Below are 28,000 nucleotides of genomic sequence, written 5' to 3' on the forward strand. Positions count from 1 at the left end.
AGAAATATCCCTTTAATAAAACTCTAGTACATGCAAGGTGTGGATGAGCCCCGCTTTGTGTATGGTGATGCAATGTCAAAACATTCTGTCTGGCTCTCTCATGTGTAGGGAATATGACCATAATGATAATTCTGAACACACAAATATATTTGTTCCCTTAATTAATATAACTGAACCTACAGCATGCCTCCAAAATGAGCTAATGAGAAAGTAACAAGTGGATCGTGAGACCTGAAGAAGGGAGACATAAATTAAATAGTTGAAGGCATTGAATACCAGAAAAATGAGCTGTTAAGAATTCCTTTGTGTATGGAACGTTCATATATTCTTTGTTCACCCAGGTAAGTAATAGTGTTCTCTATATAGATTCATATTTTCCTGCTGTCGTAAAACATGACAGAAAAGATGAAACATCACACAAATACACAGACATTTAACACAAGGAGGGGGGGGGCGTTCACTACACATATTTCTTTTTTAAAAACCAATAGGCAAAGTATCCCATCCCTCCCAGAGAGCCCATGAGGAAAGAGGCCCCGAAAAAAGATGGCGGCTTCTTTTTTACCATTCGGAATGCGTTGGGTAGAACTGCTGACAGGAGGGTTGTGTGGATGTCACCCAGAACCTTGCGGAAAGCGTAGCGTTTTTGCACCCGCTCGAAAAAGGACTGGAGGTTGGGTCGGCTGCCGTCCTCCCAGTATTTCTTTGAGAGTCCCAAGAATTTAAGCCTGTGCAACAAGGCTCCCAGGCAGACATCAGCTAGTGTAAATTCAGGTCCACATAGCCACAACTCACACTTTTGACCTGCCAAAGGGAAAAGAAAACATGATACTGTAGCAGAGTGGTACGAAGTAGCCTTGTCCCAGATATGTGTGTTGTCTTGTCAACTCTTATATGACCATAGTAGTTGCAGTTGGCAAGATAGCACAGATCTGGGACCAGGCTAGGAAGATAAAACAGAATATGTTTGTAATGTAATGTCTGAACTGAAGGACATAAACATAAATAACATGGCAACAGTAAACATGTCGTCCCACACAAATGCCCCCCCTTCCCCCCTCCCGTGTGACTAACAGATTTCAGTGAATTACTATATCTCGCGCCATGGGCCAATCAGTGTTATTTTGTAAATGCCGGATCTCTATGGCAAGACACCATTCACCCAAGTTTAGTCAAAATCAAGCCAGTGCTGTCTGAGATATTGCTTGTGACAATCATATGGATGGAGGCAGGTCCACAGTCCCCTCCCCGATTTCATAGAGGGGGACAATAATCTCCACTTACCTTTATACTCGATTTTCCTCTTTTCCAGCTCGGCCTCCACCTGATCTAGTACCATGGCCAACTCGCCAAGGATCTTCTTCAGGTAGTTGACATTGTCGTGGTCCAATATTTTTGCCTGTGAGCACAAGAGTAATCCCATATCACACACAGTACACTCGCTTCAGCACTCAGCGGTCCCATTCTGTGAGCTTGTGTGGCCTACCACTTCGCGGCTGAGCCGTTGTTGCTCCTAGACGTTTCCACTTCGCAATAACAGCACTTACCGTTGACCGGGGCAGCTGGAGCAGGGCAGATATCTGACAAACTGACTTGTTGGAAAGGTGGCATCCTGTGACGGTGCTACGTTAAAAGTCACTGAGCTCTTCAGTATGTATACACCTGTCAGCAACGGGTGTGGCTGAAATAGCCGAATCCACTAATTTGAAGGGGTGTCCACATATTTTGTATATACACTACCAGTCAAAAGTTTGGACACACGTACTCATTCAAGGGTTTTTCTTTATTTTTACTTTTTTTTTTTTTACATTGTAGAATAATAGTGAAGTCGTCAAAACTATGAAATAACACATATGGAATCATGTAGTAACCAAAGTGTTAAACAAACCAAAATATATTTGATATTTGAGATTCTTCAAGGTAGCCACCCTTTGCCTTGATGACAGCTTTGCACACTCTCGGCATTCTCTCAACAAGCTTCACGAGGTAGTCACCTGGAATGCATTTCAATTAACAGGTGTACCTTCTTAAAAGTACATTTGTGGAATTTCTTTCCTTCTTAATGCATTTGAGCCAATCAGTTGTCTTGCCACAAGGTAGGGGGGGGGGGTATACAGAAGATAGCCCTATTTGGTAAAAGACCAAGTCCATATTATGGCAAGAACAGCTCAAATAAGCAAAGAGAAACAACAGTCCATCATTACTTTTAGACATCAAGGTCAGTCAATAGGGAACATTTCAAGAACTTTGAAAGTTTCTTCAAGTGCAGTCGCAAAAACCATCAAGCGCTATGATGAAACTGGCTCTCATGAGGACCGCCACAGGAAAGGAAGACCCAGAGTTACCTCTGCTGCAGAGGAAACGTTCATTAGAGTTACCAGCCTCAGAAATTGCAGCCCAAATAAATGCTTCACAGAGTTCAAGTCACAGACACATCTCAACATCAACTGTTCAGAGGGGACTGTGTGAATCAGGCCTTCATGGTCGATTTTGCTGCAAAGAAACCACTACTAAAGGACACCAATAAGAAGAAGAGACCTGTTGGTCCAAGAAACACGAGCAATGGACATTAGACCGGTGGAAATGTGTCCTTTAGTCTGGAGTCCAAATTTGAGATTTTTGGTTCCAACCGCCGTGTCTTTGTGAGACGCAGTGTGGGTGAACGGATGATCTCCGCATGTGTAGTTCCCACCGTAAAGCATGGAGGAGGAGGTGTTATGGTGTGGGGGTGCTTTGCTGGTAACACTGTCTGCGATTTATTTAGAATTCAAGGCACACTTAACCAGCATGGCTACCACAGCATTCTGCAGCGATACGCCATCCCATCTGATTTGGGCTTAGTGGGACTGTCATTTGTTTTTCAACAGGACAATGACCCATCACACCTCTAGGCTGTGTAAGGGCTATTTTACCAAGAAGGATAGTGATGGAGTGCTGCATCAGATGACCTGGCCTCCACAATCCCCCGACCTCAACCCAATTGAGATGGTTTGGAATGAGTCTGGTGGCAGAGTGAAGGAAAATCAGCCAACAAGTGCTCAGCATATGTGGGAACTCCTTCAAGACTGTTGGAAAAGCATTCCAGGTGAAGCTGGTTGAGCGAATGCCAAGAGTGTGCAAAGCTGTCATCAAGGCAAAGGGTGGCAATTTGAAAAATATAAAATATAATTTTATTTGTTTAACACTTTTTTGGTTACTACATGATTCCATATGTGTTATTTCATAGTTTTGATGTCTTCGCTATTATTCTACAATGTAGAAAATAGTAAAAATAAAGAAAAACCCTTGAATGAGTAGGTGTGTCCAAACTTTTGACTGGTACTGTATAATGTATGTGAAACCCATCTCCATCTCTATGCCTATATTCTCACACCGTAGATAGCCTCTCACAGGCCAATACCTCTTCGAAGATCACATGAAACATACATGGACAACATCTGCTGAGACACTGGTCTCAACAGAAGACCTACCAGTTGTCATGAGCTATGGCATGTCATTGTCTGGCACAAGCAAGTAACTAAGCATCACTATGTCCCCTTGAAATACAATAACAGAGGAAAATAAACCTATTTGTAACATTGTAACTAACAACAGTGGTAAATAAATATATTTTCATAAAGGTACTGACTGTACATCCTAAAGATAGGCCGAGCCAAGCCGTTAAAAGGAAACCATTTGTTTTAGCCAGCAAGTTAGCCCTGGCAGTAGCAGCTATTCATGTTGATACATTATGGGTCAATAAAGAACTAGCACAGACCCTGACACAATCACTTGGGGTAATTGTGCAATATCTATCCTACATCACACTGAAACATTGTCAATAACAACCATGTTGGAGTTGCTCTGCTTAGTAAAAACGTACTCAACAACTCGTTGTCAATGTGACCAGTTAATTTGAGTAGGAACATTTAATGAAATCGTAATATGCTTGTAACACACAGATACACACACACAAATGGTATTTAGAGCAACCGGAAAGGTAAATTGTTTGTATTGTAATAATAATTTGTATTGTTTCTCTCTTTTAAGGCTTCTCCTGTGGTGTGGTGGTGCCGTGTTGCCAGTCTTACCATGAGTTTTTTCTGCTTGGAGAGATATGGCTCTGTCAGAGTGGGCTCCTCATGGTCCAGCTTCATCAGCTCAGACGCAGCGTTGGTCAAGTGTCCTGAGGACAGAGAGACGGAGACATCACTGACTCCTGGATGAAATACTGCTCTGAGATAAGAGACAATAGTCAGTGACTATTGGAGTAAATACCTCTGTTAAACCCTTTTGTCACCACAAATGTGGGTCTAAAACAGTACCAAAAGCAGAGAGTTGATGTTCAATAACAGCAAATGATCTAGTGTATACGTGTCTAGTTGACAAGCGTATAATGCATTAGAAATACACAATTTACAAATACGCAGAGATCCCATTAAATCTGCATTTCCCAGAGACTACCAATTTCAGTTCTAAAGTGTGAGATATAAATCAATAACATGTTGTTCATAAAACACATTAATGACTCTGATTAAATATAAACATAATTGGTGAAAACAACAAATAAAGCATCAAGACAGGGCATTGGGTTTCCTGGTTAATTTATTCCACTGAAGGCTTTTGGCCGGACCAGCCTTTTTCTTGATGTACACAACACGTCCTTGACGTAAGGATTAATACAGTGAGTGCAGACTTAATGACCTAATATCACATACAGATAATTAATTACATTGCTTCAATTACATTTGATGTGATAAGGATTTTATTTTAAACAAGGTGAAATTGGACAGTGTAATTTGGTTGATGACATCCTGTTAACATGAAACTGTTATGAGAACGCTGAATGGTAATGGATTATCATATCAGTTTTCATTTTGTTTTGGGATATTGCGGATCATGAACTCTGTTTATATTCAATATGATATTATTACAATGTGCACGTGACTTACATGTAAGTATTTTGATGTCTACTAATAACCATCTCAAATTAATTTAGTGAGAACATCCGTTCATACTATGTGAATACTTTATAATTACTTGTAAATGGTTACACTGAACTTAACTTGACTTACTACGTATTTCAGCGGTGGCGTACTTTGGGATCATGGAGTCAGTGGTGAGCTCTGGGTGCAGGATACAGCCGTGTGTGTAAGCGTCCATGGGCAGGCCGTCCAGCAGCTCACGGTACTGCTGCACACGCTCGTGGAGAGGAGAGCCAGCATCGGGAATCAGCTGGGCCACCGTTTCTACAAAGAAACCAGGTACACACAGACAGCTGTATTTACAGCCTGACATACAGTGCAATTGGAAAGTATTCAGACCCCTTACCTTTTTTCACATTTTGTTACATCACAGCCTTATTCTAAACTGGATTAAATAAAAATGAGTCCTCATCAATCTACACACAATACCCCATAATGACAACATTTTTAGAAATTGTAGCAAATTTATTAACATTAAAAAACAGAAATACCTTATTTACATAAGTATTCAGACCCTTGGCTATGAAATTCGAAATTGAGCTCAAGCAAGTGCATCCTGTTTCCATTGATCATCCTTGAGATTTTTCTACAACTTGATTGGAGTCCACCTGTGATAAATTCAATGGATTGGACATGATTTGGAAAGGCACACACCTGTCTATATAAGGTCCCACAGTTGATAGTGCATGTCAGAGCAAAAAACAAGCCATGAGGTCGAAGGAATTGTCCGTAGAGCTCCGAGACAGGATTGTGTCAAGGCACAGATATGGGGAAGGGTACCAAAACATTGAAGAAGAAAGTTATTTGTTTCCAAGACAATGAAGATCTCGTACAACACTGTGTACTACTCCCTTCACAGAACAGCGCAAACTGTCTCTAACCAGAATAGAAAGAGGAGTGGCAGCTTCATTAAATAGTACCCGCAAAACACCAGTCTCAACGTCAACAGTGAAGAGGCGACTCCGGGATGCTGACATTCTAGGCAGAGTTGCAAAGAAAAAGCCATATCTCAGACTAGCCAATAAAAATAAAATATTAAGATGGGCAGTCTGAGATATGGCTTTTTCTTTGCAACTCTGCCTAGAAGGTCAGCATCCCGGAGTCGCCTCTTCACTGTTGACGTTGAGAATGTTGTTTTGCGGGTACTATTTAATGAAGCTGCCAGTTGAGGACCTGTGACGCATCTGTTTCTCAAACTAGACACTCTAATGTATTTGTCCTCTTGCTCAGTTGTGCACAGGGGCCTCCCACTCCTCTTTCTATTCTGGTTAGAGCCAGTTTGCGCTGTTCTGTGAAGGGAGTAGTACACAGCGGTGTACGAGATCTTCAGTTTCTTGGCAATTTCTCGCATGGAATAGCCTTAATTTCTCAGAACAAGAATAGACTGACAAGTTTCAGAAGAAAGTTATTTGTTTCTGGCCATTTTGAGCCTGTAATCGAACCCACAATTGCTGATGCTCCAGATACTCAACTAGTCTCAAGAAGGCCCGTTTTATTGCTTCTTTAATCAGCACAACAGTTTTCAGCTGTGCTAACATAATTGCAAAAGGGTTTTATAATGATCAGTTAGTCTTTTAAAATGATAAACTTGGATTAGCAAACACAACGTGCCATTGGAACACAGGACTGATGGTTGCTGATAATGGGCCTCTGTACGCCTATGTAGATATTCCATAAAAAATCTGCCGTTTCCAGCTACAATAGCAATTTACAACATTAACATTGTCTACACTGTATTTTTGATCAATTTGATGTTATTTTAATGGACAAAAAAATGCTTTTCTTTCGAAAACAAGGACATTTCTAAGTGACCCCAAACTTTTGAACGGTAGTGTATATACAGTGCATTCGGAAGGTATTCAGACCGCTTGACTTTTTCCACATTTTGTTACGTTACAGCCTTATTCTAAAATGGATTAAATGTAATCATTTCCTCATCAATCTACACACAATACCCCATAATGACAAAGCAAAAACTGGTTTTTGGAAATTTTAGCACATTTATTAAAATTTAAAAACAGAAATACTTTATTTACATAAGTATTCAGACCCTTTGCTTAGAGACTCGAAATTGAGCTCTTGTGCATCCTGTTTCCATTGATCATCCTTGAGATGTTTCTACAACTTCATTGAAGTCCATCTGTGGTAAATTTAATTGATTGGACATGATTTAGAAAGGCACACACCTGTCTATATAAGGTCCCACAGTTGACAGTGCATGTCAGAGCAAAAACCAAGCCATCATGTCAAAGAAATTGTCCGTAGAGCTCCGAGACAGGAATGTGATGAGGCACAGATCTGGGGAAGAAGCCCAAAAAATGTCTGCAGCATTGAAGGTCCCAAAGAACACAGTGGCCTCCATCATTCTTAAATGGAAGAAGTTTGGAACCACCAAGACTCTTCCTAGAGCTGGCCGCCCGGCCAAACTGAGCAATCAGGGGAGAAGGGCCTTGGTCAGGGAGGTGACCAAGAACTCGATGCTCACTCTGACAGAGCTCCAGAGTTCCTCTGTGGAAATGGGAGAATCTGCCAGAATTTGCCAAAAGGCACCTAAAGGACTCGCAGACCATGAGAAACAAGATTCTCTGTTCTGATGACACCAAGATTGAACTCTTTCTCCTAAATGCCAAGCGTCACGTCCGGAGGAAACCTGGCACCATCCCTATGGTGAACCATGGTGGTGGCAGCATCATGCTGTGGGGATGTTTTTCAGCGGCAGGGACTGGGAGACTAGTCAGAATCGAGGGAAGATGAACGGAGCAAAGTACAGAGAGATCCTTGATTAAAACCTGCTCCAGAGCGCTCAGGACCTCAGACTGGGGCGAAGGTTCACCTTACAACAGGACAACAACCCTAAGCACACAGCCAAGACAATGCAGGCGTGGCTTCGGGACAAGTCTCTGAATGTCCTTGAGTGGCCTAGCCAGGGCCCGGACTTGAACCCGATCGATCATCTCTGGAGAGACCTGAAAATAGCTGTGCAGCGATGCTCCCCATACAACCTGACAGAGCTTGAGACGATCTGCGGAGAAGAATGGGAGAAACTCCCCAAATACAGGTGTGCCAAGCTTGTAGCATCATACCCAAGAAGACTCGAGGCTGTAATTGCTGCCAAAGGTGCTTCAACAAAGTACTGAGTAAAGGGTCTGAATACTTATTATAACTGTATTATAATACATAGGACCATATAGCATTCTAACATATAGGCCTGTAACATAAATATATACTGTAACACTATATACCAACTTCAGCCTTTACTTTATATGCAACTGTCCACTTACATATCACAAAGCCTAACAATGGTGTGTAAGGGGGATTTTACTGTGAATGGAGTATGATCAACTACAACCCTGTTTCTGAGAATAGGATACATAGGCCAATAGACAGAACCAGAAGCAAACGTTCCACAAGATCAACAGATAGCTATGTGTTTTAACTTTAGATCACGATACCGGCTAGTTTAGGTAGGCTATGAGCTGCAGAGGGCTGGCCTGAAAGCTGTGACTGATGATGGGGTGTCACGATCGTCGTATCGAGTAGACCAAGGCGCAGCGTGTTGAGCGAACATACTTTATTTAATTAAAGTGCACACACGAATAACAAAACAACAAACGATACCGTGACGTCCTAAGTCTAAACACAACCAACTGGAACAAGATCCCACAAACACGAATGGAAAACAGACTGTTTAAATATGGTTCCCAATCAGAGACAACAAAGAAATAAACAAACTAGAACTCCCAACAAAGAAATACAACACATAGAATGAACACACCCTGGCTCAACATATAGAGTCCCAGAGCCAGGGTGTGACAGTACCCCCCCCTAAAGGCGCGGACTGCGACCGCGCCTCAACTAGAACAAAACAGGGGAGGGCTGGGTGGGCATTCCTCCTCGGCGGCGGTTCTGGCTCCGGGCTTGCCCACCACCCTCCAATAAACCCCCCATAGCGCCCCTGGTCCGGTCTGGCCCCGCTGGCTGGAGCTGAACTGGACGTAGCAGGAGCGGTTAGCTTCAGCTCCGTTGTGGAGCAGTTGACCGGTACCTGATTAGGCACCGGTGACCCAGGCACGGGTTGTGCCGGACTGACGACGCGCACCCCTGGCTTGGTGCGTGAGGCAGGAAAGGACCGGACCGGGCTGACGATGCGCACCCCTGGCTTGGTGCGTGGAGCAGCAACGGGCCGGACCGGGCTGACGATGCACACCCCTGGTTTGGTGCGTGGAGCCGGAACGGGCCTCACCGGACTGACGATGCGTACCCCTGGCTTGGTGCGTGGAGCAGCAACGGGCCGGACCGGGCTGACGATGCGCACCCCTGGCTTGGTGCGTGGAGCCGGAACGGGCCTCACCGGACTGACGACTCGCACCCCTGGCTTGGTGCGTGGAGCAGCAACGGGCTTTACCAGGCTGACGACTCGCACCCCTGGCTTGGTGCGAGTAGCAGGAATGGGCTGGACCAGGCTGACGACTAGCACCCCTGGCTTGGTGCGAGTAGCAGGAACGGGCTGGACCAGGCTGACGACTCGCACCCCTGGCTTGGTGCGAGTAGCAGGAACGGGCTGGACCAGGCTGACGACTCGCACCCCTGGCTTGGTGCGAGTGGCAGGAACAGGCCGGGCCGGGCTGGCGACGCGCACCGTAGGCTTGGTGCGAGTGGCAGGAACAGGCCGGGCCGGGCTGGCGACGCGCACCGTAGGCTTGGTGCGAGTGGCAGGAACAGGCCGGGCCGGGCTGGCGACGCGCACCGTAGGCTTGGTGCGAGTGGCAGAAACAGGCCGTGCTGGGCTGGCGACGCACACCGTAGGCTTGGTGCGAGTGGCAGGAACAGGCCGGGCCGGGCTGGCGACGCGCACCGTAGGCTTGGTGCGAGTGGCAGGAACAGGCCGGGCCGGGCTGGCGACGCGCACCGTAGGCTTGGTGCGAGTGGCAGGAACAGGCCGGGCCGGGCTGGCGACGCGCACCGTAGGCTTGGTGCGAGGGGCAGGAACAGGCCGGGCCGGGCTGGCGACGCACACCGTAGGCTTGGTGCGAGAAGCAGGAACAGGCCGGACCGGGCTGTGGAGACGGATAGGAGACCTGGAGTGAAGAGCGGCCACAACCCGTCCCGGCTGAATGCCTACCTTCACACACTCGGTGTGAGGCATCCGCACAGGACGCACAGGGCTGTGTACCCGTACTGGCATAACAGCACGTGACACTGGCGCAGGATATCCGGGACCGCGGAGAGGCATTGGAGACCACGAGCGTTGAGCCGGCACACTCCGTCCTGGCTGCATACCCACCTTCGCACGACACGTGCGGGGTGCTCGCACAGGACGTACCGGACTATGCCGGACCACTCGTGGCACAGTACGCCGCTCCGCATACCGCTGAACCTGCCCCGTCCCATGCTGCCATGCCTGAGTACGGGAAGTTGGTTCCGCTCTCCATCCAGGCTCCGCCAACCTGCCTTCTGGCCCCCCAAACCCGGTGGCCTCCTCTCCAAATCGCCCTGTGGCAGCCTCCTGCTGCCCAGTCGCCCATGCCGTGTGCCCCCCCCTAAAATTTTTTTGGGGTTGCCTCTCGTCCGTCCGACGACGACACTGTTGACGCCGTTGCTCCTCTCTCGCCAGGGCCTTAATCCTAGCCCATGGCCCTTTGCCCCTGAGCATGTCCTCCCAGGACCACGATTTGCCCACCTGGGCCATCGCCAACCTCTCCATCTCCTTTCCCGGCGCTTCCTCCCATGTCCAGTCTGCCTGCTCCTGGACACGCTGCTTGGTCCTTGTATGGTGGGATCTTCTGTCACGATCGTCGTATCGAGTAGACCAAGGCGCAGCGTGTTGAGCGAACATACTTTATTTAATTAAAGTGCACACACGAATAACAAAACAACAAACGATACCGTGACGTCCTAAGTCTAAACACAACCAACTGGAACAAGATCCCACAAACACGAATGGAAAACAGACTGTTTAAATATGGTTCCCAATCAGAGACAACAAAGAAATAAACAAACTAGAACTCCCAACAAAGAAATGCAACACATAGAATGAACACACCCTGGCTCAACATATAGAGTCCCAGAGCCAGGGTGTGACATGGGGAGTGGGGACACAGGAAGGGCCCGTGGATATTCCAGTCTGTGCTGTTCCTCCGGTTGTGTGTCTTTAAGGTGGAGCCGGAGGCCCGGAGTTGCACCTGGCAGACTGCTGACTAATCAGTCCAGGCCCAACAGGCTGACTTGGGCATGGCTGTGGCCGTACGTGGCTTGGCTCTGGAGGTCTGCTGCTGATGCGCTCTGCTGCAGCGCTAAGCAGCAAAGGGTTGTGATTATCAGAGCAGGCTCCTTGTTAAAAGAGCCCCCACCCATCCTCAGACAGAACACAAACAGGGGCATGGCCTTGGCTTGGACACAGTCACAGCACTGCTGCATTTCGTGCCAACATGATGATGGTGCAAAACGAAATGTCGCACAGGAGAGAACCCAATGAGCTCACTATGTATTACTGCTCAGTCACATCTCACTCTCATCCATGGGAAGCAAATCGGATACTGCTGACAAAATACCAAAACAAGATTCTCCCTGAGAAAGCATAAAGAGAGATTAAGGTTCAGCTTGCCTGGCTACCCAGACTTCTTGCTTTGTTAAAATGCTATGCTAAGCCCACAAACTTGTTGTTTTGAAAGCGGCAATTCTCCCCGACCTTCACCGAATGCGAACACATTCGGACAATCGGGGCGTCTGATTGGTCCCAGAAAACGAATGGGTTGGGCCAGAGCCAGAACACTTGGGTGAAGCAGCGTTTTCGAAGTACATAATTGGCTTTAATACTGTGATTGGTTAGAGGCGATCCAATCGCTGATTACTTTGTTTTCACCATAAACGACATCACTCAAACGACTTTCAATGATGGCAGATTCACACTAAAGTATGTAGCGAATGACAGAACAGCGGAATAATTTAGTGTGAGGTGTCAGGCTAGTTCTTAGTTACCATAAAAGACTAAGTGATATGTCAGTGGATTTCACCTCGCTGGAGGTAGGATTTCACCTGGGTCCACTACACTAAGGCTAACTTAAGTTGACTTGGCACTAGATTTCCTGTCCATTACTATGATAGGATTTTCTCTGCTGTTCCATCTACACTTCCAAGGCCAACTCCAGTCCCCTTTGGCAGGGTGCATTAGAAAGTACACATAATTGGAGACAATATCTGTAAATCAAGCAGCTGAATGACACATCCTCTTTAAAATGAGCATGAGGTCTGGGTCGTGTTCAGTAGGGAGAAAAAGTTTTCCAACAAAGTGAAACAGGGAGATATACTACTCTGAGATATACTATGCTAAATGCTTTGCTACACCGTGCCCTGCTGAACATGAATCTGCTACTAAACAGCCTTATTGAGCATTCATTAAAACTATAAACTGAAAATAATCGAAATGTCATAAAAATAGCAACATTTGTTTAAAATAAAATAAGAGCTTGAGAGTACCAAACGGACGTTAATGACATGAGCTGGGTTAGGATATTGAGAAAACATTGGAGCATATCCGTTGCAACTGAAGTCTGAAATCAGTATAGTTGGCTTCTATAGCATCAAGCCTCTCTGTCATGGATGGGTGAGCATGAAGTATCTCGATCTGAAGTAAGAAGAAGTCCTTCATCCATTGGCCATGGTAAATACTGCATCCCTGCAGGGCTTACTGGAGCCATTCTCTCGGGACATTACATAACGACCCACAACCACCACCGCAAATTACCCATAGGACCATGATAGGACACACAATATACTGAGAAAAACATGATGCACAGAATACAGTTAGTATCTGGGTTGAATTACACTTCCCTGATGAAAAATAGCTTGACACTGTTTACAAACCTTAAAATGGAAACCTTAGCCTTAATAGAAACCTCAAAACATGTATACTCTTTGCTATGCAGCCTCCAGCCAGTCACTGACTTCATGGACGATCATTGATCCTTGAGCTGCAGTGAACCATAAGATTGGCCAATTAGATGTATCTCTGTTCACAACTGTTCACAATTCAGTCAGTAAGTATTCAATAACCTGGTAAATACTGTTTATGGTCACTAATAAAGACATGAGTAGCCCTGAAAAGCAGTACCTCCCCAAGTTAGTCTCTAGGTAGGCCAACTCAATGACCTGGTTTTATACTGTTTGCTATGCAGTCACTACTGTAACATCATGGATGAAAATAGACCCTAAAGTAACCTTAAAGAGAGCATTTACAGTCACTCACATCCCACTGCAGTCACTAACATAATGGAAAGAAATCAAGTAGTCTGAAAGGCAATACCTCCCCCAAAATGATCCTCTAGGTACTCTATAATCTGGTTGTAGTCTGAGACGATGGTGTCTCCGTGGATAAAGACGGGCACCTCCTCCCCCAGGTTGAGCCTCATGAACCAGGGCTCCTTGTACTCGGCTATAGGGAGACTCACGTCCCTCTCTTCACACAGCAGACCCTTCTCATTGATCACCAGACGCACCTGGAGGAAACACAGAGAAACACTCAAGTTACATCTTCATCTCATAACTCAACTCTGTTGTTTTTGTGTTTTTGTACAAACAGTACTCTTGATGGTCAATGTTATTATAATCTTATAACAAATATATGTGCTAGTGTCACGCCTACGCCTGCTCCCTCTCCCCCTCCCTGGCGCTCGAGGGCAAAGGTTAGGAGTCCAGGTGAGTCCAATCATTACGCACACCTGTCACCATCGTTACGCGCATCAGCGCTCATTGGACTCACCTGGACTCCTACCCTTTGTTAATTACCTCCCCTATATCTGTCTGTTCCTTTGTTTGATCCCTGTGTCAGCATTAATGTCGTTATGTTTCCCCTGTCCAGACACTGTCCGTGTTTCGTTTCATGTCTGTATATATTAAATGTTCACTCCCTGTACTTGCTTCTCGTCTCCCAGCGTCTGTCCTCACAGCTAGTGAAGTGAATCTAATAGGGAAACACCTTCAGGTCTACAAGGGTTAACATTCAAAAGCAAATTGTAAGTTGCATTCGCAATTCAGCTTATTGCTGCTACTTGTACAATGTTTTGTTGAAGAACAATTTTCAAAGACAACAATGATCTGTTTCTTTCTAACCAACTGCACGTCCTAGAGCAGAAAAGCCTGCTCTACACAAGTACAGACAGGCATGAAACGGGATGTTAAAAGGCCTTAGAAAAAAGTACCATTCATGCATCACTGCCAGACGTAGGCCCTTTATCTTTTGTGTTCATAATCTCAAACAAAATGATGTTTTATTGTGCTCAATTCGAACAAAAATGGCTTCTGTGAGGCAGACAGTATCCAATTACAGTGTCTATTAAAAGCAATGCCAAGCTCCATGGACGGCTATTTGTATAAATAATATTAATGAATGCACAGTAGATTACACTATGGAGGTTGAGGGGGCCATGGAGCGAGAAAAATGTGGCATTTGTTGTACATGGCCAGACAAATTATAATAAAACATCACAAAGTGTGAGTGCATCAAATTATTAAAAAGTTAAAGCCTAGGAATTATTACAACCTGTGTCTAGCACAGGGTAACCTTGTCCCCAGGCTATTGTGCACAGAGGGAGGAAGTCTGGTGCGTGAGACAGAACAGGAAGACCTTGTAGCTCGCTCAACTTACTGCAACAATTCCCATCACTGATTACCTATGTAACAGCATGAAACCTAAACTTAAACAGTAGCTGAAGTAGATGACTGTAGAGAATTATTAGGGTATATACATTTACATTTTAGTCATTTAGCAGACGCTCTTATCCAGAGCAACTAGGGTTAAGTGCCTTGCTCAAGGGCACATCGACAGATTTTTCACCTAGTAGGCTTGGGGATTAGAACAAGCGACCTTTCGGTTACTGGCACAACGCTCTTAACCACTAAGCTGTAGCTTAGTGGTTAAGAGCGTTGTGCCAGTAACCGAAAGGTCGCTTGTTCTAATCCCCAAGCCTACTAGGTGAAAAATCTACTCAACCAGACCATCGATTCAACAATGACAAATATTTCTCAATCATATGGTTGCAGAAAATGTACCAATCTAACTCTTCTAACCAGACAATAACTTGCACCTTAACATTAACTCCTCATCATAAACTCTAGCACAGCTGGGGCCCCAGGGCACCTACCTCCAGGAAGTTAGCTGTTTGGAAAACAGCTAACTTCCTGCAATTCTACACATTTGCCATGAGGCTGAGAGAAAAATGTGCTAATTTCCTGCAATTCTACACATTTTGCCATGGGGCAGACATTTTTTTGTTGCAGTTTTAAAGCTACATTGCTAAATTCCCCAACCTCCATGGGGCCCCCAAACTGATGTGTTCAAATCACATTTTATTTTTCACTTGCTTCGTAATCAACCGGTGTAGACTAACAGTGAAACGCTTACTTAGGGCCCTTCCCAACAATGCAGAGAGAGAAGAAATAGAAGGACTAAATACACAATGAGTAACGATAACTTGGCTATATACACGGGGTACCAGTACCGAGTTGATGTGCAGGGGTATGAGGTAATTGAGGTAGATATGTACATATACAGTGCATTCGGAAAGTATTCAGACCCCTTGACTTTTTCCACATTTTGTTATGTTACAGCCTTATTCTAAAATCGATTAAATTGTTTTTTCCCCCTCATCAATCTACACACAATACCCCATAATGTCCAATCAAAAACAGTATTTTTTTTTTTTGCAAATGTATAAAATAAAATAAAAAACGGAAATATTACATTTACAGACCCATTACTCAGTACTTTGTTGTAGCACCTTTGGCAGCGATTACAGCCTCGACTCACTTGGGTATAACGCTACAAGCTTGGCACACCTGTATTTGGGGAGTTTCTCCCATTCTTCACTGCAGATCCTCTCAAGCTCTGTCAGGTTGGATGGGGAGCGTCACTGCACAGCTATTTTCAAGTCTCTCCAGAGATGTTCGATCAGGTTCAAGTCCAGGCTCTGGCTGGGCCACTCAAGGATATTCAGAGACATGCTTCACCGTAGGGATGGTGCCAGGTTTCCTCCAGACGTGACACTTGGCCGAAGAGTTCAATCTTGGTTTCATCAGACCAGAGAATCTTGTTTCTCATGGTCTGAGAGTCCTTTAGGTGCCTTTTGGCAAACTCCAAGCGGGCTGTCATGTGCCTTTTACTGAGGAGTGGCCTCCGTCTGGCCACTCTACCATAAAGGCCTGATTGGTGGAGTGCTGCAGAGATGATTGTCCTTCTGGAGGGTTCTCCCATCTCCACAGAGGAACTCTGGAGCTCTGTCAGAGTGACCATCGGGTTCTTGGTCACCTCCCTGACCAAGGTCCTTCTCCCCCGATTGCTCAGTTTTGACGGGCAGACAGCTCTAGGAAGAGTCTTGGTGGTTCCAAACTTCTTCCATTTAAGAATGATGGAGGCCACTGTGTTCTTGGGGACCTTCAATGCTGCAGACATTTTTTGGTACCCTTCCCCAGATCTGTGCCTCGACACAATCCTGTCTCAGAGCTCTACGGACAATTCCTTCGACCTCATTGCTTGGTTTTTGCTCTCACATGCACTGTCAACTGTTGGACCTTATATAGACAGGTGTGTGCCTTTCCAAATCATGTCCAATCAATTGAATTTACCACAGGTGGACTCCAATCAAGTTGTAGAAGCATCTCAAGGATGATCAATGGAAACAGGATGCACTTGTGCTCAATTTCAAGTCTCATAGCAAAGGGTCTGAATACTTATGTAAATAAGGTATTTCTGTTTTTTATTTGTTGTACATTTGCAAAAATGTCTAAAAACCTGTTTCGCTTTGTCATTATGGGGTATTGTGTGTAGATTGACGAGGACATTTTTTTATTTAATCAATTTTAAAATAAGGCTGTAACGTAACAAAATGTGAAAAAAGTCAGGGGGTCTGAATACTTTCAGATGCACTGTAGGTAGGGCAACAGGATAGATAATAATCAGCAGCGTCAAATGCAGGGGTCCCCAACCAACTAATATGCTATCTGGGGGTGCCCCGACCTCCAGGGGGCCCTCAACTGATGTGTTCATATGCTATGTAATCGGCCTTGTCACTGACATGGATCCACTGACAACCACTGACATCTGAGTTGGAACCACTGACATCTGAGTGTTGACTACTGTATAAGATCTAGCAGCAGAGACTTACAGGCTCTGGGGTATACTGTAGTGACAAAGGTGTAATTCTCCAACCTTCTGCAGCAGTTAAGAATGACAGACAGTGGAGTATTGCTCTTCAATTACTTCCAGTTATGCGGTAACCTTAAGGTTTCAAACTCACGTTGTATCATTCCTCCTGTGCACAATCCATAATTTACTGTATGTCAGATGGATCAGTGATCAATGGAACTACCTTATGAGAGCACTAGTGAGACATAGTTTACATACCTTGATGATTTTCTAAAGATATCCATAAAGACAGGTTTGTGCAGGTTAATGCAATGACACAGCAATTTTTTGTCTGTCTCAGCTATATTTGCAGTGTTTTGGACATCTGCCTTAGTCCTCCTTAGTTTGATCAAAATCCATATATGGATAATGTGAATTGTGCAAGGACATAAATTGATATACTTTTTATGGCATACTCAAATATAAAACATAAATATAAAACACATTTGCCTGTCTGTTGGCCACATACTGTATATTGGTGATTAGAGGACAGAGGAACCAGGGGATCCTAAAGTTCCTTGTTCATTATCTCAAGTCAAATGCCCCCTAGCCATCATTAAAAGCAACCTAAATTGGAAGAAAACTAAAAACCCATAGTACACTTTGCTTAATGACAGTTGTAGGCAACTGTATTAAGATGTAACACTGTCTAACGTAAAGGAATGCAACCTCTTTAAGTGGAACAACAACAATGATGTTTAAATTATGTTTACTGTTACTGTTGAGTGACAACAGGGACAGATCAGCAGTAGCTCCCAGAGTGGTTTGTAGCCAATAGCCTAATGGTTGACAGACTAAATCCCACATCTTTGCCCCATTGGGAGTGGAGCAAAGCTAGCTGAGCACAATACATACAGCTGTAAAGAGTGGATGTTTAACCAGGTGCAGAGCAACACTGGCCCACATGTTGTCTTCATTGCATGATGTTTCCATCTGTCATATTGGTGCTAAGTGTTAATGCTGCTTTCACTATATGTGCATTTCGGAAAAGCGAAATAATTCTGTCTCTATATTCAAAATGTGTAATATACACTGAGTTTGGAAAACATTAAGAACACCTGCTCTTTCCATGACATAGACTGACCAGGTGAATCCAGGTGAAAGCTTTGATCCCTTATTGATGTCACTTGTTAAATCCACTTCAATCAGTGTAGATGAAGGGGAGCAGTCAGGTTAAAGAAGGATGTTTAAGCATTGAGACAATTGAGACATGTATTGTGTATGTGTGCCATTCAGAGGGTGAATGGGTAAGACAAAACTTTGAAGTGCCTTTGAACAGGTTTGGTAGTAGGTGCCAGGCGCACTGGTTTGTGTCAAGAACTGCAACGCTGCTGGGTTTTTCCACGCTTAACAGTTTCCAGTGTGTATCAAGAATGGTTCACCACCCAAAGGACATCCAGCCAACTTGACACCAACATTGTCGTCAACATGGGCCAGCATCCCTGTGGAACGCTTTCGACACCTTGTAGAGTCCATACCCCGACTAATTGAGGCAGTTCTGATGGCAAAAGGGGGGTGCAACTCAATAGAATACTGAATACACTGAATACTCAGTGTAGATTCGGCTTACACCTTTCATTAACAATTTCCGTCCTTCAGTGCTTGAAATGTAAGAATTAAGCCCAAACATTGGAACATACTTTAGGCCTATCCATTAAACATACATAATAAATCAAATAAAAAGCACATGCAAAGATTCTAGATTGAGATCAAATGAGGTGGACATATTTCTTTCATAGGTAATGTTTGTAAGACTTTTAAGCAATAACCTCAGTCTTTGACACCGGCCTGTTGTAACTGTTAACTCTAAACCTGCAGAACTGTTAATAATAATGAGTGATTGAAGCATCTCTCTTGTAACAAAATGTCTCTCACAGAGCCCCAAGGTTGTGTGTTTTAAGCGGCACTAGCTCAAAATGAGATGTCAAGGCATTGATCTATGGTCTGCAGACAACATGCAGAAGATCATGCTCTACACTCTTAGAAAAAAGGGTTCCAAAAGGGTTATTCGGCTGTCCCCATAGGATAACCCTTTTGGGTTCCAGATAGAACCCTTTTTGGTTCCAGGTTGAACTATTTTGAGTTACATGTAGAACCCTCTGTGGAAATGATTCTACCTGGAACTAAAAGGTTTCTAACCTGAACCAAAAAGGTTATTCAAGGGTTCTCCTATAGGGACAGCCAAATAACCCTTTAAGGTTCTAGATATCACCTTTTTCTAATATACACTACCGTTCAAATGTTTGGGGTCACTTAGAAATTTCCTTGTTTTCGAAAGAAAAGCAGTTTTTTGTACGAGATCTTCAGTTTCTTGGCAATTTCTCGCATGGAATAGCCTTCATTTCTCAGAACAAGAATAGACTGACGAGTTTCAGAAGAAAGTTATTTGTTTCCAAGACGATGAAGATCTCGTACAACACTGTGTACTACTCCCTTCACAGAACAGCGCAAACTGTCTCTAACCAGAATAGAAAGAGGAGTGGCAGCTTCATTAAATAGTACCCGCAAAACACCAGTCTCAACGTCAACAGTGAAGAGGCGACTCCGGGATGCTGACATTCTAGGCCATATCTCAGACTAGCCAATAAAAATAAAATATTAAGATGGGCAGTCTGAGATATGTCTTTTTCTTTGCAACTCTGCCTAGAAGGTCAGCATCCCGGAGTCGCCTCTTCACTGTTGACGTTGAGAATGTTGTTTTGCGGGTACTGTTTAATGAAGCTGCCAGTTGAGGACCTGTGACGCATCTGTTTCTCAAACTAGACACTCTAATGTATTTGTCCTCTTGCTCAGTTGTGCACCGGGGCCTCCCACTCCTCTTTCTATTCTGGTTAGAGCCAGTTTGCGCTGTTCTGTGAAGGGAGTAGTACACCGCGTTGTACGAGATCTTCAGTTTCTTGGCAATTTCTCGCATGGAATAGCCTTAATTTCTCAGAACAAGAATAGACTGACGAGTTTCAGAAGAAAGTTATTTGTTTCTGGCCATTTTGAGCCTGTAATCGAACCCACAATTGCTGATGCTCCAGATCCTCAACTAGTCTCAAGGAGGCCCGTTTTATTGCTTCTTTAATCAGCACAACAGTTTTCAGCTGTGCTATCATAATTGCAAAAGGGTTTTATAATGATCAGTTAGTCTTTTAAAATGATAAACTTGGATTAGCAAACACAACGTCCCATTGGAACACAGGACTGATGGTTGCTGATAATGGGCCTCTGTACACCTATGTAGATATTCCATAAAAAGTCTGCCGTTTCCAGCTACAATAGCAATTTACAACATTAACATTATCTACACTGTATTTTTGATCAATTTGATGTTATTTTAATAGACAAAAAAATTGCTTTTCTTTCGAAAACAAGGACATTTCTAAGTGACCCCAAACTTTTGAACGGTAGTGTATATACAGTGCATTCGGAAGGTATTCAGACCGCTTGACTTTTTCCAGATTTTGTTACGTTACAGCCTTATTCTAAAATGGATTAAATGTAATAATTTCCTCATCAATCTACACACAATAACCCATAATGACAAAGCAAAAACTGGTTTTTGGAAATTTTAGCACATTTATTAAAATTTAAAAACAGAAATACTTTATTTACATAAGTATTCAGACCCTTTGCTATGAGACTCGAAATTGAGCTCTTGTGCATCCTGTTTCCATTGATCATCCTTGAGATGTTTTTACAACTTAATTGAAGTCCATCTGTGGTAAATTAAATTGATTGGACATGATTTGGAAAGGCACACACCTGTCTATATAAGGTCCCACAGTTGACAGTGCATGTCAGAGCAAAAACCAAGCCATCATGTCAAAGAAATTGTCCGTAGAGCTCCGAGACAGGAATGTGATGAGGCACAGATCTGGGGAAGAAGCCCAAAAAATGTCTGCAGCATTGAAGGTCCCAAAGAACACAGTGGCCTCCATCATTCTTAAATGGAAGAAGTTTGGAACCACCAAGACTCTTCCTAGAGCTGGCCGCCCGGCCAAACTGAGTAATTGGGGGAGAAGGGCCTTGGTCAGGTTGGTGACCAAGAACCCGAGAAACAAGATTCTCTGGTCTGATGAAACCAAGATTGAACTCTTTGGCCTGAATGCCAAGCGTCACATCTGGAGGAAACCTGGCACCATCCCAACAGTGAAGCATGGTGGTGGCAGCATCATGCTGTGGGGATGTTTTTCAGTGGCAGGGACTGGGAGATTGGTCAGGATCGAGGGAAAGATGATGAATGGAGCAAAGTACAGAAAGATCTATGATGAAAATCTGCTCCAGAGCGCTCAGGACCTCAGACTGGGGCAAAGGTTCACCTTCCAACGGGACAACGACCCTAAGCACACAGCCAAGACAACACAGGAGTGGCTTCGGGACAAGTGTCTGAATGTCCTTGAGTGGCCCAGCCAGAGCCTGGACTTGAACCCGATCAAACATCTCTGGAGAGACCTGAAAATAGCTGTGCAGCGACGCTCTCCATCCAACCTGACAGAGCTTCAGAGGATCTGCAGAGAAGAATGGGAGAAACTCCCCAAATACAGGTGTGCCAAGCTTGCAGCATCATACCTAAGAAGACTCAAAGCTGTAATCGCTGCCAAAGGGTCTGAATCGTTATGTAGATTTGATATTTCCGTTTTTTCTTTTTAATAAATTTGCAAACATTTCTAAAAACCTGTTTTTGCTTTGACATTATGGGGTATAGTGTGTAGATTGATGAGGGGGAAAAAACTATGTAATACATTTTAGAGTAAGGCTGTAACATAACAAAATGTGGAAAAAGTCAAGGGGTCTGAATACTTTCTAAATGCACTGTATATATATATATACAGCTGCGGAAATAATTAAGAGACCACTGCAAAATTATCAGTTTCTCTGGTTTTACTATTTATAGGTATGTGTTTGGGTAAAAATTACATTTTTATTTTATTATATAAACTACTGACAACATTTCTCCCAAATTCCAAATAAAAATATTGTCATTTAGAGTATTTATTTGCAGCAAATGACAACTGGTCAAAATAACAAAAAAGATGCAGTGTTGTCAGACCTCGAATAATGCAAAGAAAATAAGTTCATGTTCATTTTTAAACAACACAATAGTAATGTTTTAACTTAGGAAGAGTTCAGAAATCAATATTTGGTGGAATAACCCTGATTTTCAATCACAGCTTTCATGCATCTTGGCATGCTCTCCACCAGTCTTTCACATTGATGTTGGGTGACTTTATGCCACTCCTGGAGCAAAAATTCAAGCAGCTCGGCTTTGTTTGATGGCTTGTGACCATCCATCTTCCTCTTGATCACATTCCAGAAGTTTTCAATGGGGTTCAGGTCAGGAGATTGGGCTGGCCATGACAGGGTCTTGATCTGGTGGTCCTCCATCCACACCTTGATTGACCTGGCTGCGTGGCATGGCACATTGTCCTGCTGGGAAAACCAATCCTCAGAGTTGGGGAACAATGTCAGAGCAAAAGGAAGCTAGTTTTCTTCCAGGACAACCTTGTACGTGGCTTGATTCATGCGTCCTTCACAAAGACAAATCTGCCCGATTCCAGCCTTGCTGAAGCACCCTCAGATCATCACCGATCCTCCACCAAATTTCACAGTGGGTGCGAGACACTGTGGCATGTAGGCCTCTCCAGGTCTCCGTCTAACCATTAGACGACCAGGTGTTGGGCAAAGCTGAAAATTGGACTCATCAGAGAAGATGACCTTACTCCAGTCCTCTACGGTCCAATCCTTATGGTCTTTTGCAAACCTCAGTCTGGCTCTTCTTTGCTTCTCATTGATGAAGGGCTTTTTTATAGCTTTGCACTACTTCAGCCCTGCCCCTAGGAGCCTGTTTCGAACCGTCCTCGCCGTGCACTTCACCCAAGCTGCCTTTTGCCATTATTTTTGTAGGTCACTTGATGTCATCCTACGGTTGTTGAGTGACATTTGAATGAGTTGGTGGTCATCCCGGTCAGTAGAGAGTCGTTTTCGCCCTCTGCCGGTCTGTAGCTTTGTTGTCCCCAATGTCTGCTGCTTGACCTTGTTTTTATGAACCGCCGTCTTTGAAATGTTAAGGATGGAAGCACCCTGACGCTCACTGTATCCCTCTGCCTGTAAAGCCAGAATTGAACCCTTCTTTTCCTCACTCAAAACTTTCCTTTTCAACTCTTTTGGCATGGTCAATATATATATATATTTTTTAATTAATATTACTTTTGAGGTACTATTAGCACTGTTTTTGCCATCCAGCTGATCCTATTGCAAGAGGATAGTGATCACCACAGCAGTGGTTTTTATACTTTTCCTCATTAAATAAGATTTGGTTCATGTGATCACCTAATCAGTACCTAATTCAGTAGAATGAGGTGTGCCTGTGTTGGAATTCAACAGATACTGGAATGGAATGGCTGTCATACATGTAGAGATGCTGATTTAAGAAAAATTTGCAATGGTCTCTTAATTTTTTCCACAGTCAAAAGTTTGGAGATACCGACTCATTACAGGGTTTTCTTAATTTTTACTATTTTCTACATTGTAGAATAATAGTGAAGACATCAAAACGATGAAATAATACATATGGAATCGTGTAGTAACCAAAAAAAGTGTTAAACAAATCAAATTATATTTTATATTTGAGATTCTTCAAAGTAGCCACCCTTTGCCTTGATGAAAGCTTTGCACACTCTTGGCATTCTCTCAACCAGCTTCACAAGGTAGTCACCTGGAAGCATTTCAATTAACAGGTGTGCCTTGTTATAAGTTAATTTGTGGAATGTCTTTCCTTCTTAATGCGTTTGAGCCAATCAGTTGTGTTGTGACAAGGTAGGGGGGTATACAGAAGATAGCCCTATTTGGTAAAAGCCCAAGTCCATATTATGGCAAGAACAGCTCAAATAAGCAAAGAGAAATGACAGTCCATCATTACTTTAAGACATGAAGGTCAGTCAATCCGGATAATTTCAAGAACTTTGAACGTTTCTTCAAGTGCAGTAGCAAAAACCATCAATCGCTATGATGAAACTGGCTCTCATGAGGACCGCCACAGGAAAGGAAGACCCAGAATTACCTCTGCTGAAGAGGATAAGTTCATTAGAGTTACCTGCCTCAGATTGCAGCCCAAATAAATGCTTCACAGAGTTCAAGTAACAGACACATCTCAACATCAACTGTTCAGAGGAGACTGTGTGAATCAGGCCTTCATGGTCGAATTCCTGCAAAGACACCACTACTAAAGGACACCAATAAGAAGAAGAGATTTGCTTGGGCCAAGAAACACGAGCAATGGACATTAGACCAGTGGACATCTGTCCTTTGGTCTGATGAGTCCTAATTTGAGGTTTTTGGTTCCAACCGCCGTGTCTTTGTGAGACGCAGAATAGGTGAACGGATTATCTCTGCATGTGTGGTTCCCACCGTGACGCATGGAGGTGTGATGGTGTGGGGGTGCTTTGCTGGTGACACTGTCTGTGATTTATTTAGAATTCAAGGCACACTTAACCAGCATGGCTACCACAGCATTCTGCAGCGATACGCCATCCCATCTGGTTTGGGCTTAGTGGGACTGTCATTTGTTTTGCATCAGGACAATGACCCAAAACACACCTTCAGGCTGTGTAAGAGCTATTTGACCAACAAGGAGAGTGATGGAGTGCTGCATCAGATGACCTGGCCTCCACAATCACCCGGCCTCAACCCAATTGAGATGGTTTGGGATGAGTTGGACTGCAGAGTGAAGGAAAAGCAGCCAACAAGTGCTCAGCATATGTGGGAACTCCTTCAGGACTGTTGAAAAAGCATTCGAGGTGAAGCTGGTTGAGAGAATGCCAAGAGTGTGCAAAGCTGTCATCAAGGCAAAGTGTGGCTACTTTGAAGAATCTAAAATCTAAAATATATTTTGATTTGTTCAACACTTTTTTGGTTTCTACATGATTCCATATGTGTTGTTTCATAGTTTTGATGTCTTCACTATTATTCTGCAATGTAGAAAATAGTAAAAATAAAGAAAAACCCTTGAATGAGTAGGTGTGTCCAAACTTTTGACTGGTATTGTATATATGCTCTTTCTATAGACTGACCAGGTGAATCCAGGTGAAAGCTATGATCCCTTATTGATATCACTTGTTAAATCCACTTCAATCAGTGTAGATGACATGGAGGAGACAGTTTAAAGAAGGATTTTTAAGCCTTGAGACAATTTGAGACATGGATTGTGTATATGTGCCATTCAGAGGGTGAATGGGCAAGACAAAAGATGTATGTACCTTTGAATGGGGTATGGTTGTAGTCGACATGAGCGCTGGTTTGAGTTTGTCAAGAACTGCAACCCGCTGCTGGGTTTTTCACGCTAAACAGTTTCCTGTGTGTATCAAGAATGATCCACCACCCAAAGGACATCCAGCCAACTTGACACAACTGTGGGAAGTATTGGAGTCAACATTGGCCATTATCCCTGTGGAACGCTTTCAACACCTGGTAGAGTCCATGCGCTGATGAATTAGGTGTTCCTAATGTTTTGTGCACTCAGTGTATATAAATAGTTATATCAAGAATATTTAGGCTAGTTAGCTGGGTAACTCTTGATCCTGTAGTATACCCCTAAGAAAAGAAAGGTATCTGTATCAAAAAGGCTCATGATGGGCCCTATATACTATTGGAATAATAATGGCCAAGCCTATGAATAGATTTCTGAACAACATATGCACTGCATTGAGAGAAAGGCACAGGGAAGGTTGAAATGTTGCCTTTCGTTTGTTTTTCACAGAGATACTTCATTTTCAATCAATTATTTAGATTGTCATATGTCAGACCACATGAGGTGTAGCCTGCTTTCTCATGGATGAGGCGAAAATTGTCAAAACATAGCATTTTCCTTGTTAGAATTAGACACAGTCTTCTAATCGCCGAATCATCCATTGGAATATAACAGATATTGATCACCAATCCAGTTATAGCCTATCTATCTCATATAAACAAATGTCGAGGAAAATGATGATGCAGAGGTTTCACAACGTCTCGTATAAGAAATATTGCCAAAATTCAATAATTTCTTACACAAACGTGTAGGCATGCAACATTATATATACAAAAAAAATCATTAGAATTGTATAGAAAATATAGAGCTATAGCAGATATGACATGTAAGAGACAGACCGGGAACACCTCCATTTCATTTTCACGCTGTCTATGTGTTACCTTTTGAGAGGTGAAAGACTGCGTCCAGTGATACAAAACAAGCTTGTCTTTAGAGAAATTAGGTTTCGACTCTATAGCTGGCTCTTCGCTTTTCTCCCCATCTGTAATTTCACCGTCTTCATCCATGGCTGAGATGGGCCACCAGCTACAGTTGGTGGGGGTAACATTGTTCGAAGACGCCATGACAGAGGGTTTTGTGAGTGTGAGAGAGGACCAAGGGAGGGAGAGAGGAGAGATGGAGGGAGGGACAGAGAGGAAAGGAGCGAGAACAGGAGTGCAAAGGATTTCAGCACCACGAGCAGAGCATCATCGATTCAACGCGACGCGGCAGCATCAATTTTGGACAGCACCCGGTGCTGAATTCTTGCGTTGGCAAAAATGGTATAGCGTAATCCACATAACGTTAACCCTTTACTCGAGCATGGGAATACGTTTACAATTAAATCATTGCGTAAGCTATTACATCACACACGCACAAACATGAGCCAGTGATGGGAGGTTGCATTTTACAAGAAGGTCAAAGTGCTCTCAATTAGGAAATGGGTGTAGGAGAGCTGTTATTGATAGGACTTTGTTTTAAAAATTATAATGGCCAATATTGATAGTTGAATTAAAATGCATCCAAAGCAAATTGGTTATTTTTAGGTCGAAATAGGCTACAGTATAGGGTCTCCAGTCCTACTAATGATTGTGCAATTTAGCTTCATTGAATTAATTGCATTAACCCTTCTCCTTTTACTCATAAAAAACGGAATTAATCCACGTTTATAGAGCAATTTAGATGTTTTTATTGTGTGTTTTCTTTAACCACAAATATTGCAATGATTGACCTGTGCCAGTAGATGGTGCGACTTTTACATGTTGGGGCTGAGCAATCAGGATCCTAGTCACTGGGTCATAGTGCCACAACGCATACCAAGCAAGCCTCAAGGTGGCGTTCAGCTAAGTGCTCAAATAAAGATGAAGGGTCGTGCAGAATATGAAATGTTCCAAGATAAATTCGGCGTCTGTAAATGGCAGCAGTTCAAGTTTTGAGTTGCATCATATGAATTGAAGCAATACGAATTTAGAGTCAATTTAGTTTTTTAGGACTGTGTAGGCCCTCCTGTAGCTCAGTTGGTCGAGCATGGCGCTAGCAACGCCAGGGTTGTGGGTTTGATTCCCACGGGGGGCCAGTATGAAAAATGTATGTACTCACTAACTGTAAGTCGCTCTGGTTAAGAGCGCCTGCTACATGACTAAAAATGTAAATGATAGCTTACTTTCGCATCCATAGCCTATTGGCTCCCATGAAGGAAATAATGACAGTATTCAAGCAGTGTTACTGTTTTTCCACTACTAAGATTTAAAGCCATCCTTTTATTTTGTTTTGAAATGTTTGTTTTAACCACATGTTGTTGATGGTGCATAGTTGATTGACACCTTATTAAAATAGAAGATAAGGCCTATTTAAACGCTCTGTCTTCGGTGTGTTACTGTGGATATACCCTACGCATGCCCAACTCTGAAGTGGCGAGTGATCTGAGATGACTCCTTGCAGCAGAGTAAGGATTGGGTTGTATTTTTTGGAACAGTGTGTGTGGATCTGGTCGCCTTGTTAGGTCTGCTTAAACATTTACAACAGCACCAAGTGTTTGGAGATAGCAGCGGAGAGCGAGGGGAAGCAGGGACAGGGGAAAGGGGC

At 43.6% G+C, this 28,000-nt stretch overlaps 1 protein-coding gene across 1 annotated transcript; it reads right to left on the reverse strand.

Moving 5' to 3' along the window:
- Positions 1 to 460: 460 nt before the first annotated feature.
- On the reverse strand, positions 461 to 26,508 carry LOC311149380 (ganglioside-induced differentiation-associated protein 1-like 1; the record flags this gene model as incomplete). The annotated part of the gene is made up of 6 exons (XM_084186559.1): positions 26,317 to 26,508; positions 13,267 to 13,459; positions 5,055 to 5,228; positions 4,071 to 4,165; positions 1,285 to 1,399; positions 461 to 804 (listed from the first exon to the last, which is right to left on the reverse strand). Exons 1-6 carry the CDS (start codon positions 26,497 to 26,499, stop codon positions 461 to 463), a joined length of 1,104 nt encoding a protein of 367 aa, XP_084042685.1. The 5' UTR covers positions 26,500 to 26,508.
- Between the last annotated feature and the right edge of the window lie 1,492 nt (positions 26,509 to 28,000).

Source organism: Coregonus lavaretus, assembly GCF_964263955.1.
Source record: "Coregonus lavaretus genome assembly, chromosome: 22".
Lineage (NCBI taxonomy): Eukaryota > Metazoa > Chordata > Actinopteri > Salmoniformes > Salmonidae > Coregonus > Coregonus lavaretus.